This window comes from Enoplosus armatus, chromosome 2 (assembly GCF_043641665.1).
Source record: "Enoplosus armatus isolate fEnoArm2 chromosome 2, fEnoArm2.hap1, whole genome shotgun sequence".
Taxonomy (NCBI): Eukaryota; Metazoa; Chordata; class Actinopteri; order Centrarchiformes; family Enoplosidae; genus Enoplosus; species Enoplosus armatus.
The window spans coordinates 1,365,308-1,379,273 of NC_092181.1; the positions used below are offsets into that span (position 1 = coordinate 1,365,308).

The following is a 13,966-nucleotide window of genomic DNA, read 5'->3' on the forward strand; positions in this document are numbered from 1 at the left end:
ATGTTTGTATGCACTGTGCCAATGATCTTTTATTTTTTCCCCTCGTTTTAAACCTCTGAACATATATCAGCACATGAATAGATGTGTGAGCACAGAGTATACAGTGCTTTAGCAGGACAGTGGTCCTGTGATGCATTTTGAGAGAAGAGCGGGCATAGAAATTGGTTGGTACTACTTCCTAATAAGGCATCATTAAAAAGGATTTGTGAGTCGTACTAAGGGTGTTATCAAAGGTTCATAAATAATGAACTATTGCTTTATGTATCAGTTATAATCCATTCATAAGAACAATTGTGGGGGTTGCCAGGTTGTGTAAAATCTCTCTGGCTTGTGTTCATCCAGTTGCTGGGTCTTTTTAGCTCTTTACTTTGTCAGGTACGCTGCTCCAATTGATCTCTGACCTTCAAATACATTTACTAACAACGTATTAATATTTACAACTAAGGCCTTAAGGGATTGTTTTAACAACATTTATTTTTAACTTATGAGCTAAAAAATTAAATTGCCAAGATAAACTGACAATTAAGTTTCAGTTAATTTGATCCACTTGGTATTTCTTTAACACCTTTTCTATTACCGACGACTAATATCTTTTATTGATGTAATCAGTTATCTATTGTTGTCAATTTCTTCTTCATTCCCCAGATGTAGGCGATGATTCGATGATGGAAGGAAACTCCGCTGATACTGACTTTTTACATAATATTCTTTATTTGCATCAAAGATCAGGATCAACAGGCATGCGCATCTTAACCTGTACAGCACCCGTAGCCGAATCAGTACTGCTGCCTCGAACACTGTTCAACCTCGTCCTTTATACATTTAGGCATACATGGGGTCCTACTATAACACCCAAGTCTGTAAACTTCTGTTTCCAATCTGGGGGCCCCTCAGTACCCCAAAAGCGATGATAAACAAATTATTTGGACAGCAGTCTAGGAGTCAGGAAAAAGAGACTCCTCAGAATGACCTTTCACATATCTTGACATCTATCACATAACTCTCACGTACCAAGGAAGACCATCTCCAAACCAAAATGAATCTTATCAGTATGGGGCCCCAACATCAATATTGCATACGTGGCAACTTTGTGTTGCATACCATTTTATGAAAAGACTACTTTTATGGTTAGTATCAAATAATACACATCACTATTTAAACTGCCTGACAGGCTACCTTTTACTGTCTTTTGTCAGCTTCATATCCTTACAGTAGTAATACTCAAGTCCAGTGGTGTAAATGTAGACTCTCTGTATAGCTCCAGTACATGGAATACAACAGCAGCGATATTTACACTGCGTGTTATTGTATTCTTCAGTGGCAGCATCACGCACAGAAAAAGAGGCGAGTCTGGATCCCTCCGCGTCTAGTGGAAGAAACTGCAGTCACGTGACCGCAAACGTCAACAGCGTAATGGCAGCCTCCTGTTTTGGAAATTAACACAAGGTCCAAGCTGGTTAAGGAGCGCTTCGTCTTGTAAACCCGGGAGTCACATTTCCAGGGCGAAACCACCGGGTGTGTATTCAGCATTTCACCGGCTGCGTGCGGGGGAACTTTAACGTTAGCTAGCGGCGGTGCGGGGAGCTAACGTCCCGTCTCCCGGTGGCACAGCGCGAGCACGGAGGGATGTTGACTGTTTTCAAATGGGGGAAACGGGTGGTCACCCCCTCCCGCGCCTGTGTCCGTGGCGTATTGTCCCTGATCAAAGCGTGCTTAATAATTAGAGCTGTGGAATTCAGAAAATTAGCTAGCAACTTTACCAACATCCTACCGCGCTACCACACCCACCGCTAAAATCAACGGCGACACGCCGAATGAATCACTTATTGTGTGTTATGGTTGGCCTGTTGGTAACAATGATGTGTGAATTTAAAAAAAATCGCCCGTCCACTTCAAACCAAGCTCTGTATTTTTGCAGTTTCTTATCAGAGTATCGCCAGCAACTGTTCAGTTTTATTATAGCTAGTTAGCCCGCAAGGTAGGTACGGAACTGATATGTCTAATGCCAACTTGTAAACAACAATCGCATGCAGAGTGTTTAGCCAATGGGAGCGCTCATCGGTGAAGGATACTGCAACGTGATTGGTCGGCTCGTAGAATGTTTTTAGTTAAAGCTGCCCCACAGTGGATGTGGATAGTGGTGGTGAATTCACCGCTGCACAGTAACTCCTGGGTTTTGTTTTAGGAGATTGTCGCAGTAAAAGATACGACAACAGCCACTTCCTCTACTTCTTTTAATGTTTAACTCCTGTGACAGTTGCTTAATCAGCATGTTGCAGCAGGTTAAAGATCCAGGTGTGGACTCTGTGACTTTGAGCTCCACGTTCATAGTCAGGTAGGCTACAGTCAGTCACTGTCCAGCTCCAGTCACCTGAAGTCAACATGGCTTCCCAAAAGTCAGGTAATCTATGGAGAATCAGGGTGGGTTTGAACAACAATACATGGGGGAACATCTCGATGCTTGTCGTTTAAAGGGTAGTTGTTTGAGAGTGGTTTGAGACAGCATAAATGCCAAGGTGCGACACTGTCTGCGCTTGGTTATCTTAACTTTTGACTTTCACCTCATCTTGCATATTAAGGGCACTGTAGCTGTCTTTAATCAGTGCGTCATGTTCTGTCTTCCATTCAGACACAGCCATGTCTCCAAAGATCACAGGAGAGCTGCTTAGGCAGCTTCGCCAGGCCATGAGGAATTGTAAATACTTCTCTGAGCCCATACAGGCTTACATCGTCCCTTCTGGAGATGCGCACCAGGTAAGTGAGATCACATACACACAACGCATATATATATATATATATATATATATGCGCATAATACATATTTATACATGTTTACAAGACTAAAGTCACCCCTAAACATAAACTAAGACATATGCACGAGCTCACAGTAGTGAGTACTGCTACTCCTGCCTATTTTACTTTTGTGTGTGTCCTGATTCACTGACCTTCGCAATTAATTGTAGTACTTTGCCCACTGCTCCTCCCTTTTCCCTCTCCATGCACAAGACATGATGTGAGAGGAGCAGCAAAGGTGGCATTTAAAATGTCTGACTGGTTGATGGCCACTTCACACTGATTGTTAATGAAGCTGATCTCTCTCTCTCTCCCCCTCTCCCTCTCTCTCTCTGTCGGTCTGCACGTCTTTCAGAGTGAATACATTGCACCGTGTGACTGCAGACGTGAATTCATCTGCGGATTTAATGGCTCTGCAGGTATGTCTGGCTTGTGTGTGAGTGGCAGTGTACATGCAAGTGTATTTTTTGAAGTTAAAAAGTCATCCCTAGTTCAAATCTCAGTTGGCCAGACTACAAGCAACGATCTGATTTCATCTGTGGAAAAACCTAGGACAATGTGATAGATACACTTGCAAGGGCATCCTACTTTTATTCCGTAAACCAGCCAGATCCCAACGCATCCCATCTCATGTTCAGTTTAGTTAGTCCAGTTTGTTGTTAGCGGAGGTGTACTTTTCAGGCGACGTGGCTTACTTTTGTAATAAATCACTGTGGGAAGCCTTGCCCAAAGAGAGATGGAGAGCTCAGTCACTCTCAGACTGTTTGTTCACTGCTGTAATTTCAGAGGCACATTTTGCAGAAGTGCCCGAACAGCACAAATGACACATCAGACGAGTAACAGACAGACAGTAATAGACTAGTGTGTCACCGTTCCAGTATCAATGTTTCTTGCAGACTTTCACATTCATGCATTGTACAATCTGCATCCAACAAAGCGTCTGTAAAATTGGAAATGTCAAATGTGCTTTGCTTGTGTGATGCGTAGGTACAGCCATCGTCACAGAGCAGCATGCTGCCATGTGGACTGATGGGAGATACTTCCTCCAGGCCAGTCAGCAGATGGACAACAACTGGACCCTTATGAAGATGGGTAATACTGTTGTACATGATGAAAATGATCACTGCCTCTTAGTAATGTTATGTAAACTCTAAACACAAACACTGATCGATACGCTTCAGTTTATTTCTCATTTTAAGAGTTGTGGTTATTCGGTACTTCCACATATTTTTAAAGTGTGAGATTTGCACTACAAGTTCTGTAATGTATTTATACACAACACAAAAGCTAAGCACCCATAGCATCAAACTGATGATAAGGCATGAACCACTCATGTTTTGACCTAATTTGAGAATGAAAAACAAACATCTCAAATTCCATATTTTGGCAAAAAAGGTTGTCCTATTTGTCTGCCAGTTGTCTGCACTGGGTTTTTAAGACAAAAATAAATCTTTGAAGAGGCTCTGTGTTAAACACAGGTGTGAGTCAGGCATATTTTACCTCTCTGTCTTTGTGTGTGATCAGTTTGTCTTTTTATAATCATATCTAGGGCTGAAGGAGACGCCCTCCCAGGAGGACTGGCTGATCAGCGTCCTGCCAGAGAACTCGAAAGTGGGAGTAGATCCATGGATCATCGCTGCTGGTAGGTTGCGCAGTGGATCAAAATTCCAATCAGAGCAGTATGAACACTGCTTTCTTCCCTGAATACAGCAGGAAATATGCTCTGGCAAACAAAAATCTTTTGTTTTGGAGGTTTAAATTTACAATATACAAAATGAAAATCCTCAAACACAACAGCTGTACAGAGTGCACTTAATTCTGCCTCTCCATTAGGGAACTTCAGTCTCCTGTATGACCAACCGGCAGGTATACAGACTTATTGTACAACATGGTTCCAGTAATTCTGCCCAGTCTGATTATAGAGAGAATAACATGCTCACAGTTGCTTCCTGCAGAGCCTCGTCATCGCATTGTTAATAACATATTGTGGGGTTTTTTTACCACTATTTGTGCATCTTAACACTCTGGTCTTCTCTCAGATCAGTGGAAGAACATGTCCAGGGCGCTGACCAGCGCAGGCCACTCTCTGGTGGCAGTGCAGGATAACCTGATCGATGCGGTCTGGATGGACCGCCCAGAAAGACCCAGCACACAGCTCCGCACCTTGGGATTAGAGTACACCGGTCAGTGCAAAACGAATTAATTAACACCGTTATTACATATATGGTTATTACAGTAGCTAATTAGGGTTTTGTTTCAGAGATACAGAGGTATTAAAATCTATCAATCGAGTTTTAGAGATTCCTCTCAGAACATGGGTGCCATTCTTTTTATTTCATTGTGAGCAGAAATATTGCCCTTAATTTGGATTATGTTTAATACTTCAGGTTTCACCTTTCTTATCTTTTGTTTCCAAGCTAGACAAAATAAAGATTTCAGTCCAGTATAACTAGATATGCAGGTTTTCTAGGAGACTGGATCCGGTGCCATGCCATGCTGATGAGCACTGCTGTCTTCCTATAGGTATGTCCTGGCAAGACAAGATCACAGCGCTGCGAGCCAAGATGACCGAGAGGAAAATCACCTGGTTTGTTGCCACGGCGTTGGATGAGATTGCATGTACGGTTCATTTTTTCATGCACATAAGTGTAATTACTACTGCAGAGGAGGTAATTGAACACAGTAATGGAAGTGTTGAGATGCTTTGCTTAAACCAGCGATGTGTAGAATTTGAACATTTCAGACATGAGCACCTTCAGTGGTGGGCTCTGAAGATGTAGTAGCACAAAGTGGAGCTATTTAAATAAAGTACATTTACCAGGAACTTTGTACTTAAGTACAGTAACTGAGCTTTGTTACTTTCCAACTGGTTGCACAAATGGATTTTCAACCTTCATGTAACTTCTCATTTAACTGGACAGCAAACATGCTTTGCCTGTGTTTGTTGGGATAAATCTTAAAATAACAGCACGTTCCAAATGTGAATCACGTGATTTAGCAGTGACAAAGGGATCAAAGAGTGAGTGGCCTTCTTGTTGTATAGAGTTGGTCACATTAGGCTTTAGCAGTTTTTAGTTGTTGCTGTGTAAAACAAGCAGCAGCCATACCAAACATCACTGCTGTTACATAAGTCCGTTTTGATACATGATCACGATCCAAGGACCCAGGGATGCACGGGTGTCCCTCTAGATGCCTGTTGGAGCACCTTGTTCACCGTGCCTAATGAGCTCTTGTTTCTGATTGTTTGGTCTGAGAGTTTGTGTTAATTAGAGTAATGCTGATTTTGATTGTCATCAGGGAGCATTCAGACAAGAGGGATTCAATGGCCGTTCAATCGAAGGGGATTTGCTCAGGCATCCGCAAAGGATCAGTGACAGTCCAATAATAACACTGATAGTTAACACCAAACAGATTGTACTGAGGTTTCAGTTGAGACATACAGTTTTACAGTGTTTTCAGTGTTAGCATGGATCGCCCAAAATAGATGATACAAATTAACATACTAGTTTTATCAACTATTGTTAAGATGTAATGTTCTGTTATTTCCTTTTCTCAGGGCTTTTTAACCTCCGTGGTGCAGACATCGAGTACAACCCAGTTTTCTTCGCATATGCTATTGTGGGGATGAACACAATAAGGTAATGGGATATTACACAATGCAGCAACATACTGGCTATATCAGTGTTCTCTTAATTACCTTAATGCTGCAGATAGATACAGTGGGGTCCAAAAGTCTGAGACCACATTGAAAATCTCAAATATTTTCAACTAAACCTGGAAATAATCACAAAGTTTGAGGATTCAGAAACATTTAAAAACACAAGAAGTTACGGATGGGTTAGGGTGATGATGAATTATGAGTCAGCATTTCTTAGACTCTTTTGGTATGTACAGACGTACACACAGTCCAGTAAGTAGCAATATAACAAAGTAAAGTTAACTTTTTAATTAACACTCTTACATTTCATTTTATCCTTATGATATTTTAAGGCACACAAAGCTCTTGATCACCAGCTTCTAAAACTCACGTAAAGTGGTCAGTTGCGCACAGCAGTCATTAATAAATAAAGATTTGACAAATGCTGAATTAAATAGCAGGGTTGAACACTACATGAGCTGAAGTTACTTCTTCACTGGACTTCCTCTCTGCAGGCTTTTTGTGGACCTAAAGCGTCTTTCTGATCCCGCATTGAGAGACCATCTGCAGCTGGACTCCCCCAGCAAGCCTGAGCTGAGCATCCATACGTTCCCGTATGAGTCTGTCTACACCGAGCTCCAGGCCATCTGCGCGGCACACGGCCCCAAGGACAAAGCGTGGATCTGCGACAAGGCCAGCTGTGCTCTCACACAGGTCATCCCCAAGGTGAGAGAGTACTATCGCACCCATCCTCTAGCGTTTAGAAGAAAGTGAATCGTCTCTGGTAGTTAAAAAAATAAATAAATAGATTGTGTCTCGATTGTGTTCTCCTGGTTCAGGAATTTGGCTATGCTCCCCAAGTATGAAAAACCGCTATCTATCACATGTCATCATCTGCATCCTTATACCTATGAAATGGCCCATTTTAAGATTGTTTCCTGTAGTTGGTTCTCACTAACGACATGCATTGCAATTTTGCTGGCGGGAAACATCTAAACTCTCAGACACCTCAGAGTCAGGGTTATTACTAAGTACAACCTTAAAATAGTAGGAATTCCTTTGTTCTCACTTGCCTAAACTAATAAAACTTTTAATATCAGCTACTTTTTAAACTGTAAATGTTTCCTCTTGGTCTATTTCAGGCCCACAGGACTCCAATTCCCTACACTCCCCTCTGCCTCGCCAAGGCTGTGAAGAACACGGCTGAGATTCAAGGCATGAAAATGGCCCACGTGAGAACCTTTGAACTGCCTTAAGATCTGTAGTGTACATATCTTAATCACTGACTTTATGGCATCTTCATAAACTGTCTGATCTCCACTTTTCCCCAACAGATCAAGGATGCAGTGGCCCTATGTGAACTCTTTGCTTGGTTGGAAAAGGAGGTACTTTCATTGTTTTTCCGAGTCCTTACATTTTTAGATTAATTGGAGAAAAGAACACATTCCTCCAGTCTGTATTCACAGGGTTCCCACTGGACTTTTAAAAGATAATTAAACAAGGCAAAACAAAGTGATTTAACTGAATGGATAGGCTAAAAACATTAGTGATTTGTTAATGTTATATTCATCAATAAGCTCTCTGGGCATCTCTCTTATCTTTGTATAGAGGAAACTTCTGTTATAGATATTTGTATTGATGTAGCATTTTAGAATTTCTCACATGCATGCATCATTGATTGTCATTTTGATTCCCATATCTGTTATTTTGACCAATGTATGTTCCAGGAAACACATCTTAAATGGTTAGTGAAAAGTGGCTGATTTGTATACATCAATGAGAGTGTGGGAACCCTGTGTTCAGGTGGAGGTTGTTCCGTAACTCAGCTTGCGCTTGCACTGTAGACTATGCCACTGTTTTTTTTTTTTAAAATCTCTATCTGCATGACTGGATGCTAAGATTATTGTTTTTATAGATTCCAAAAGGCACCGTGACAGAGATCTCTGCTGCCGATAAGGCTGAAGAATTACGCAGGTGAGTTTTTGTGTTTTCCTGTATACGTTTTACAAACACAATTGTTTTCCTTGTTTGTTGACAAGCTCATCCAGTTTAACTTCATGTCGGTTTTCATGCATAAAAGGCTGTTTATGAAAAAATGCTTTTTCAAACTGTGTTGTTATAGTGACTATTCTGGACTTATATCCCCCTCTACTGGACATGGAAGTGTAGCAAATGCAATTTCAAAATGTTTTATTCTCTCAGTGTGCTGCTTTTTGAGCAAGTACAATATTTTTATTACACTTTTTTTGTTACAGGTTTTGTGATTAAAAGCAGCTCTTACAACAGTATTTTCCCTTAATGGCACTGATGAGATCCGAAAACATTTTAACATTTAACTACCTGTAATGAAAATGTGCGCCTTCTTGTGTGAGAATGAAACGATACTGTGTCTTTTCCAGTCAACAGAAAGAATTCGTTGGCCTCAGCTTCCCCACAATTTCCAGCGTGGGTCCAAATGGAGCAATCATACATTACAGGTCAGTTGGCTAATGAAACCGAGCCAGGTGTGTTGAATGTGTGTAACTGTAAAAGGTGATTAATAAGTTGTTCTGTAATAAAAGTGAACTAAGGTTTTATCCATTTCCATATCCTTTTTCCTTTTTAGACCACTGCCTGAAACCAACAGAACCCTCTCCTTGAATGAAGTTTACCTGATCGACTCTGGAGCTCAATACGTGTAAACAAGATCATTATTTTACACATCAACTGCATGTAGGCTAACCAGCCATGTCTAGTATCAGTGTGTTATATGTCTCAATTCAGACAATCATCACCTCCTTGCCTGTTAATAACAAGAGCACAGACAACGTAGGGACAGTTATGTTTTGTTTGTCCATCTGCATCCATGTTCTGTCTTTGGCAGTGATGGAACCACGGACGTCACACGCACCATGCACTTTGGGACACCATCTGCTTTTGAGAAGGTACATTTGTATATTTGCACGTGTTCTGTTCAGTCTAATCTCAGGTAAGGGTTTAATCTACTAAAGCTACTCGAATTATTCTTATTTTCAACAGTGGAAACTAAACCAATAATCGGTGCCGAATCATTAAACATGGACTGAATTTATCTCAATCCTGATTTTCTTTTCTTTTCTTTATGTTTTTCTCTAGGAATGCTTTACCTATGTGCTGAAGGGACACATAGCTGTCAGTGCTGCTGTTTTCCCCAATGGAACAAAAGGTGCTGTCCTCTACTCTGACACCAGGGTTGTCTTACACTATATATAGTATACCAGTATTAAACATAACATTTTTACATCAAAATATGTTCAGCATTGATAAATAGTGAGGCTGTCTTTTGTTTTTTGTCTAAATTTAACAAGTCAATAATAAATATATGCTTGCTCCTTGAATAACGCAGGCGTCCTTTTGGCAAACCAGTAACTAATCTTGTATGTCTCAAGGAGGACTGGAGAATTTCAAGCACAAACACTGTTCAGAGAAGAGAGACACACAGCGGGCTGTTGTTAAACTTCAGGCCAGCACAATCACACTACACTGAACTTCACCTTTTAGTTATAGCATTCCTGTGATGCCAATCAATTATAAATAAGCATGTCACAAAGTGGTTTGTATGTGGGGGAGCATCCTGGACAATTTGCACGGCTAACAGAGCTAACAGATGGACAAAAGCGCTCTTGTTTCACATTTTGGAAAAAATCACGTTTAAATATTTTTTGTGGCTTTAAAAAATGTGTTTTTGTATTACTTTAACCAAAGTGTGATCCGATCCCTCCCCAGGCCACCTGTTGGATTCGTTTGCCCGTGCAGCTCTGTGGGAGTCTGGGCTGGACTACCTTCACGGTACGGGCCACGGTGTGGGCTGCTTCCTCAACGTCCACGAGGGGCCCTGCGGCATCAGCTACAAGACCTTCGCTGATGAACCTCTGGAGGCCGGCATGATCGTCAGTGATGGTATGGCAGGGTTTGTTTTGTTTTATTCAATTTAGCTAGTCAATGTTACGGTAGCAGGACTCAAACCAGCAAATTTACAATGTTGAGGTAGACTCATACACACATACATACCCTGCTACCTGCTCACATCGCTCCTGGTGATGATGCCAGCAGAGGTAATTTAAAACCAATACACACACTACGTTTGTATTTTCACTCTTTAACAGCAACAGCACATGGCCAGACAGATGACCCATAATGCCAACTGACTGATGTGTTTATACCTTATTCCATATTGGAGAAATCAACTACAGGCCTTATGCACATCACTTCTGACTGATAGAACCGACCACAGGCATACTGAAAATGTCGGCAGTGTCACAACAGCACGCCACGATTAAGTAAATCTTCTCTAAGGGCTCAGTAGTGTCATGAATTGGCTTTAGGCTTCACTGCAGGGATGAACAGCTGCTTCTGTTTCTTTTCTTTGCCAGTATGTCAAAGCCAAATACACAGACACCCTAAGGCAGCTCCTTCCTTTGTCCAAGTCACCTGCCTTGGATGTCATTTGATTGGCAGTTTCGCTGTTTGGCGTGCTGGAAACATAAAACTGTCTGTCACATTAACACAAATACATTTTTGGTCCTCCAAAACAATTGTCCTTTTTCTATGTTTGATGATTTTCTGAATTTTCATCTCAAGTCTCTTCCTTTTTTTCTAGAACCCGGGTACTACGAAGACGGATCTTTTGGCATTCGTATTGAAAATGTGGTCCTTGTTATACCAACCAAGCCCAAAGTAGGTCCTTTAACTGAGAACCAGACAGAATGGAAATGTAAATATACAAAGTAAACTAAGAGTGCTGTTCGCGCTCTGATCTCTCAGATGCTGTAGGAAACAGTTGCCCTGCTACTTTATTGGTAGTGGAGTCCAGAGTCGAATAAGAAGAATTGGAAGAATTCTTTTTATTTGCAGTACAAATGCACTCGTAATCATTGTTTGAAAGCCATTTTGTCTCATTAATGTGTATTTTACTCTGTTTGATCATAGTATCAGTTGTAACTATTATCATGAAAATCAGTATGATTTTGTTCTCTTGTCCTGTTTGTGTTCAGTACAACTACAGAAACAGAGGTAGTCTGACATTTGAGCCCCTCACTCTGGTTCCTATCCAAGTCAAGATGATGAACACAGAGCTGCTCACTCAGAAGGAGGTAAGGAATATCCAGTTAAGGTTTTTTTGATAATCAAAGACAAATTCATTCTCATGAAATTTTAAAATTCATCTCAAAAGGTTTTTATTGGTAATGTGATAAACTCTTCAAATACAACAACCCATCCACTGTAGCGTACTGCTAGTCTACTTAACAGGGTACCACAATGTAAGAAATGTGAGTAACAGGAACAAGACGACCTATATTAAAATCATGAACTATGCATTTGAATGTTTGATTGTAGTCCCAGCTATTCCTATTACATTATATGTTACTTAAACACAGCCTCTTCATGGTTTGACGGCCTCTCTTCTCTGTCCTGCAGCGGGACTGGGTGAACGAGTACCACAGGAAGTGCCGGGAGGTGGTTGGAGCAGAGCTGGAGAGGCAGGGCAGGAAGGACGCGCTGGAGTGGCTGATCAGAGAGACCCAGCCAATCGTCTGAGGACTGACTCTTGTGCAGTATCCGATCCTTTTGCCCAGGAGTGCTGTTGGATCGACTGCTCTGCAGTGATAATCGTTTGTATTTTTTTCATCTTTCTCTGTGTCTCACACTCTGCTTCTTTTGTAAAGCACATCGTATCAGCAGTTTTATTAATGATCAATAAAAAGAAAGAAAAAACCTATGCTTACTACCTTGTCTCTCCGACATAATCAGCTTTTCTTGAACTACCACAGCCTCATGTTCAGCTTGGGAAACCTGCATTTTTGAGGTTATCCGGTGGAGTTATGTGAGAGGACTTTATAACCCATATGTGGAAAATGAAGCCCTGTGGAAAGTGAAAAAAAGTAATTATCTGGCTTTTGATGATTGAGCATAACATCAGTATGTACAATATTTAAACACTATCCTAATATGCATTTGCAGAAGAAATCCACAATGACAATTTCAGACATATAAATGATTATTAGGCCTCAATATAACTAATAGAATAATCCTCTATTTACATTTTATATCTTTAAAATTTAAAGGTGCCCTGTCGAGTGTTGTTTACATTCTGTGTTTCTCACCAAAATGCATTGTTGTGTATCCTTGAAGCCTCACAATCACATTGAATGCATTTTCTATCTTATAAAACATTTGCAAAGACATTTAAAAAATATTTAAAATCATTGTTTACATTGTTGTTTGCTAGCTTGCAGTCCTCTCTTGCTACACTTCTTAGCACGTTACCCCCACCAAATGTCAATCAGTGGAACAGCCAAAACTGTGGCAGGAGTGTGGATCGTGTTTCCATGTGATACAAACAAAACTGGGACCAACTCATAAAAACGACGCTCCATAGCTCTACTACTGGTCAGAAACTCCACCGAGAACCTTAAAATCCTGTTACACTTTCTGTTGACTTCTAGCCAATGATGTCAACACAGGTATTTTTTAGCATCCAGTGCAGTTGCATGGTAAATATCAGATACACATCCTTGTTTGCTCTTGCACCCGCCCACTTTTTAAGTTCACACACCTTTAAATGTACTCTGGAGTCATTTGTTATGAAAAAGTAGATCCATGTTTTAAAGGGGTACACCAGCGATTTAGGGTTGTACTTTCATGGGACTCACAAGAGACAGATTAAAACAAAGAGTGGTCAAATCTGAAGCAGCATTGGATGAAATATCCTAAATTTCAGTTTAGTATGTATCCATGCCTTCAAACACTACATTTCTACATTTCCCATAATGCAACTTGATAGCATCTTAATTTCCTTGCCTGGTGAACTCCAACATCTGTTCATCAAACTTCATCGTCCAGTCTATTATGCAGACTTTCTGTTATAACTTCCGAAGTCTCCAAGCCTATGCTGAGATAACCCTGATGACATCACTATGACATCATCAGGGTTATTTTCTTAAGCTACAGAGGACGTTGTACAACAGTTTTTTACAGGCTGATTAGTACTCCTCATGATAACTGAATTTAATGTGTAAGATTGGTAGAGTGCCTCTTTAATGGCCTGTACATGGCATAACTTTTGATAGACACCGCCGCAGGGGTCAAACCTCAGACCTTTCAGGTTCCAGTGTCTCTCTAGCCCACCTTGTGACATTCAGATATTTTCTCTGTCCGACCCCCCCACAGCAGAACTCCTAACCGCCTTCTAAAGCTGCATGTAAAAAATCGGAGGGTCCAGGATGACACCACTCTTGGGATCATTGGCGTACTCTTGAAACGACAGCGACAGTGCAGTTTGCTCCTCTGGTCCCTGTGGGGCTTTGGTCCCCCCCTCTTCCTCGTCCTCCTTCACTCCTACAGGCAGCGGGTTACTGTAGATGTAATAGATCCTGGAGTTGTCCTTCGCTGCCTCTGGTTTCCTGAAGAAGGCGAGAGGGTTGATGAAGCTGGTCGACCTCTTCACTGCTCTGACCGCCACGGGGTCCAGGGACTCGCCTCGGGTCACTGCACTCTCATACACATGGGCTCTCTTTG

General features: G+C 41.3%; 1 protein-coding gene across 2 annotated transcripts; it reads left to right on the plus strand.

The window, feature by feature from the left end:
- Positions 1–1,403: 1,403 nt before the first annotated feature.
- xpnpep1 (X-prolyl aminopeptidase (aminopeptidase P) 1, soluble) lies at positions 1,404–12,150 on the plus strand. Of its 2 annotated transcripts, none has more exons than XM_070915714.1 (20): positions 1,404–1,515; positions 2,630–2,754; positions 3,149–3,212; positions 3,781–3,885; positions 4,343–4,435; positions 4,833–4,976; positions 5,317–5,412; positions 6,350–6,431; positions 6,946–7,156; positions 7,573–7,662; positions 7,765–7,815; positions 8,346–8,404; positions 8,830–8,907; positions 9,036–9,107; positions 9,294–9,354; positions 9,545–9,614; positions 10,175–10,348; positions 11,049–11,125; positions 11,443–11,541; positions 11,867–12,150. In XM_070915714.1, the coding sequence occupies exons 2-20, from the start codon at positions 2,638–2,640 to the stop codon at positions 11,984–11,986; spliced, it is 1,863 nt and encodes a 620-aa protein (XP_070771815.1). In that variant the 5' UTR covers positions 1,404–1,515; positions 2,630–2,637; the 3' UTR covers positions 11,987–12,150. The 2 variants fall into 2 exon arrangements, with proteins under 2 accessions (XP_070771815.1, XP_070771823.1); XM_070915722.1 differs by lacking the exon at positions 1,404–1,515 and adding an exon at positions 2,383–2,401.
- The last annotated feature ends 1,816 nt before the right edge of the window (positions 12,151–13,966 follow it).

What these genes read in the sequence shown, in the direction of transcription:
- xpnpep1 (XM_070915722.1), top strand. An exon ending in CGGATTTAATGGCTCTGCAG is followed by an intron (nt 3,213 to 3,780) that starts GTATGTCTGGCT and finishes TGTGATGCGTAG; the next exon opens with GTACAGCCATCGTCACAGAG. An exon ending in CTGGACCCTTATGAAGATGG is followed by an intron (nt 3,886 to 4,342) that starts GTAATACTGTTG and finishes AATCATATCTAG; the next exon opens with GGCTGAAGGAGACGCCCTCC.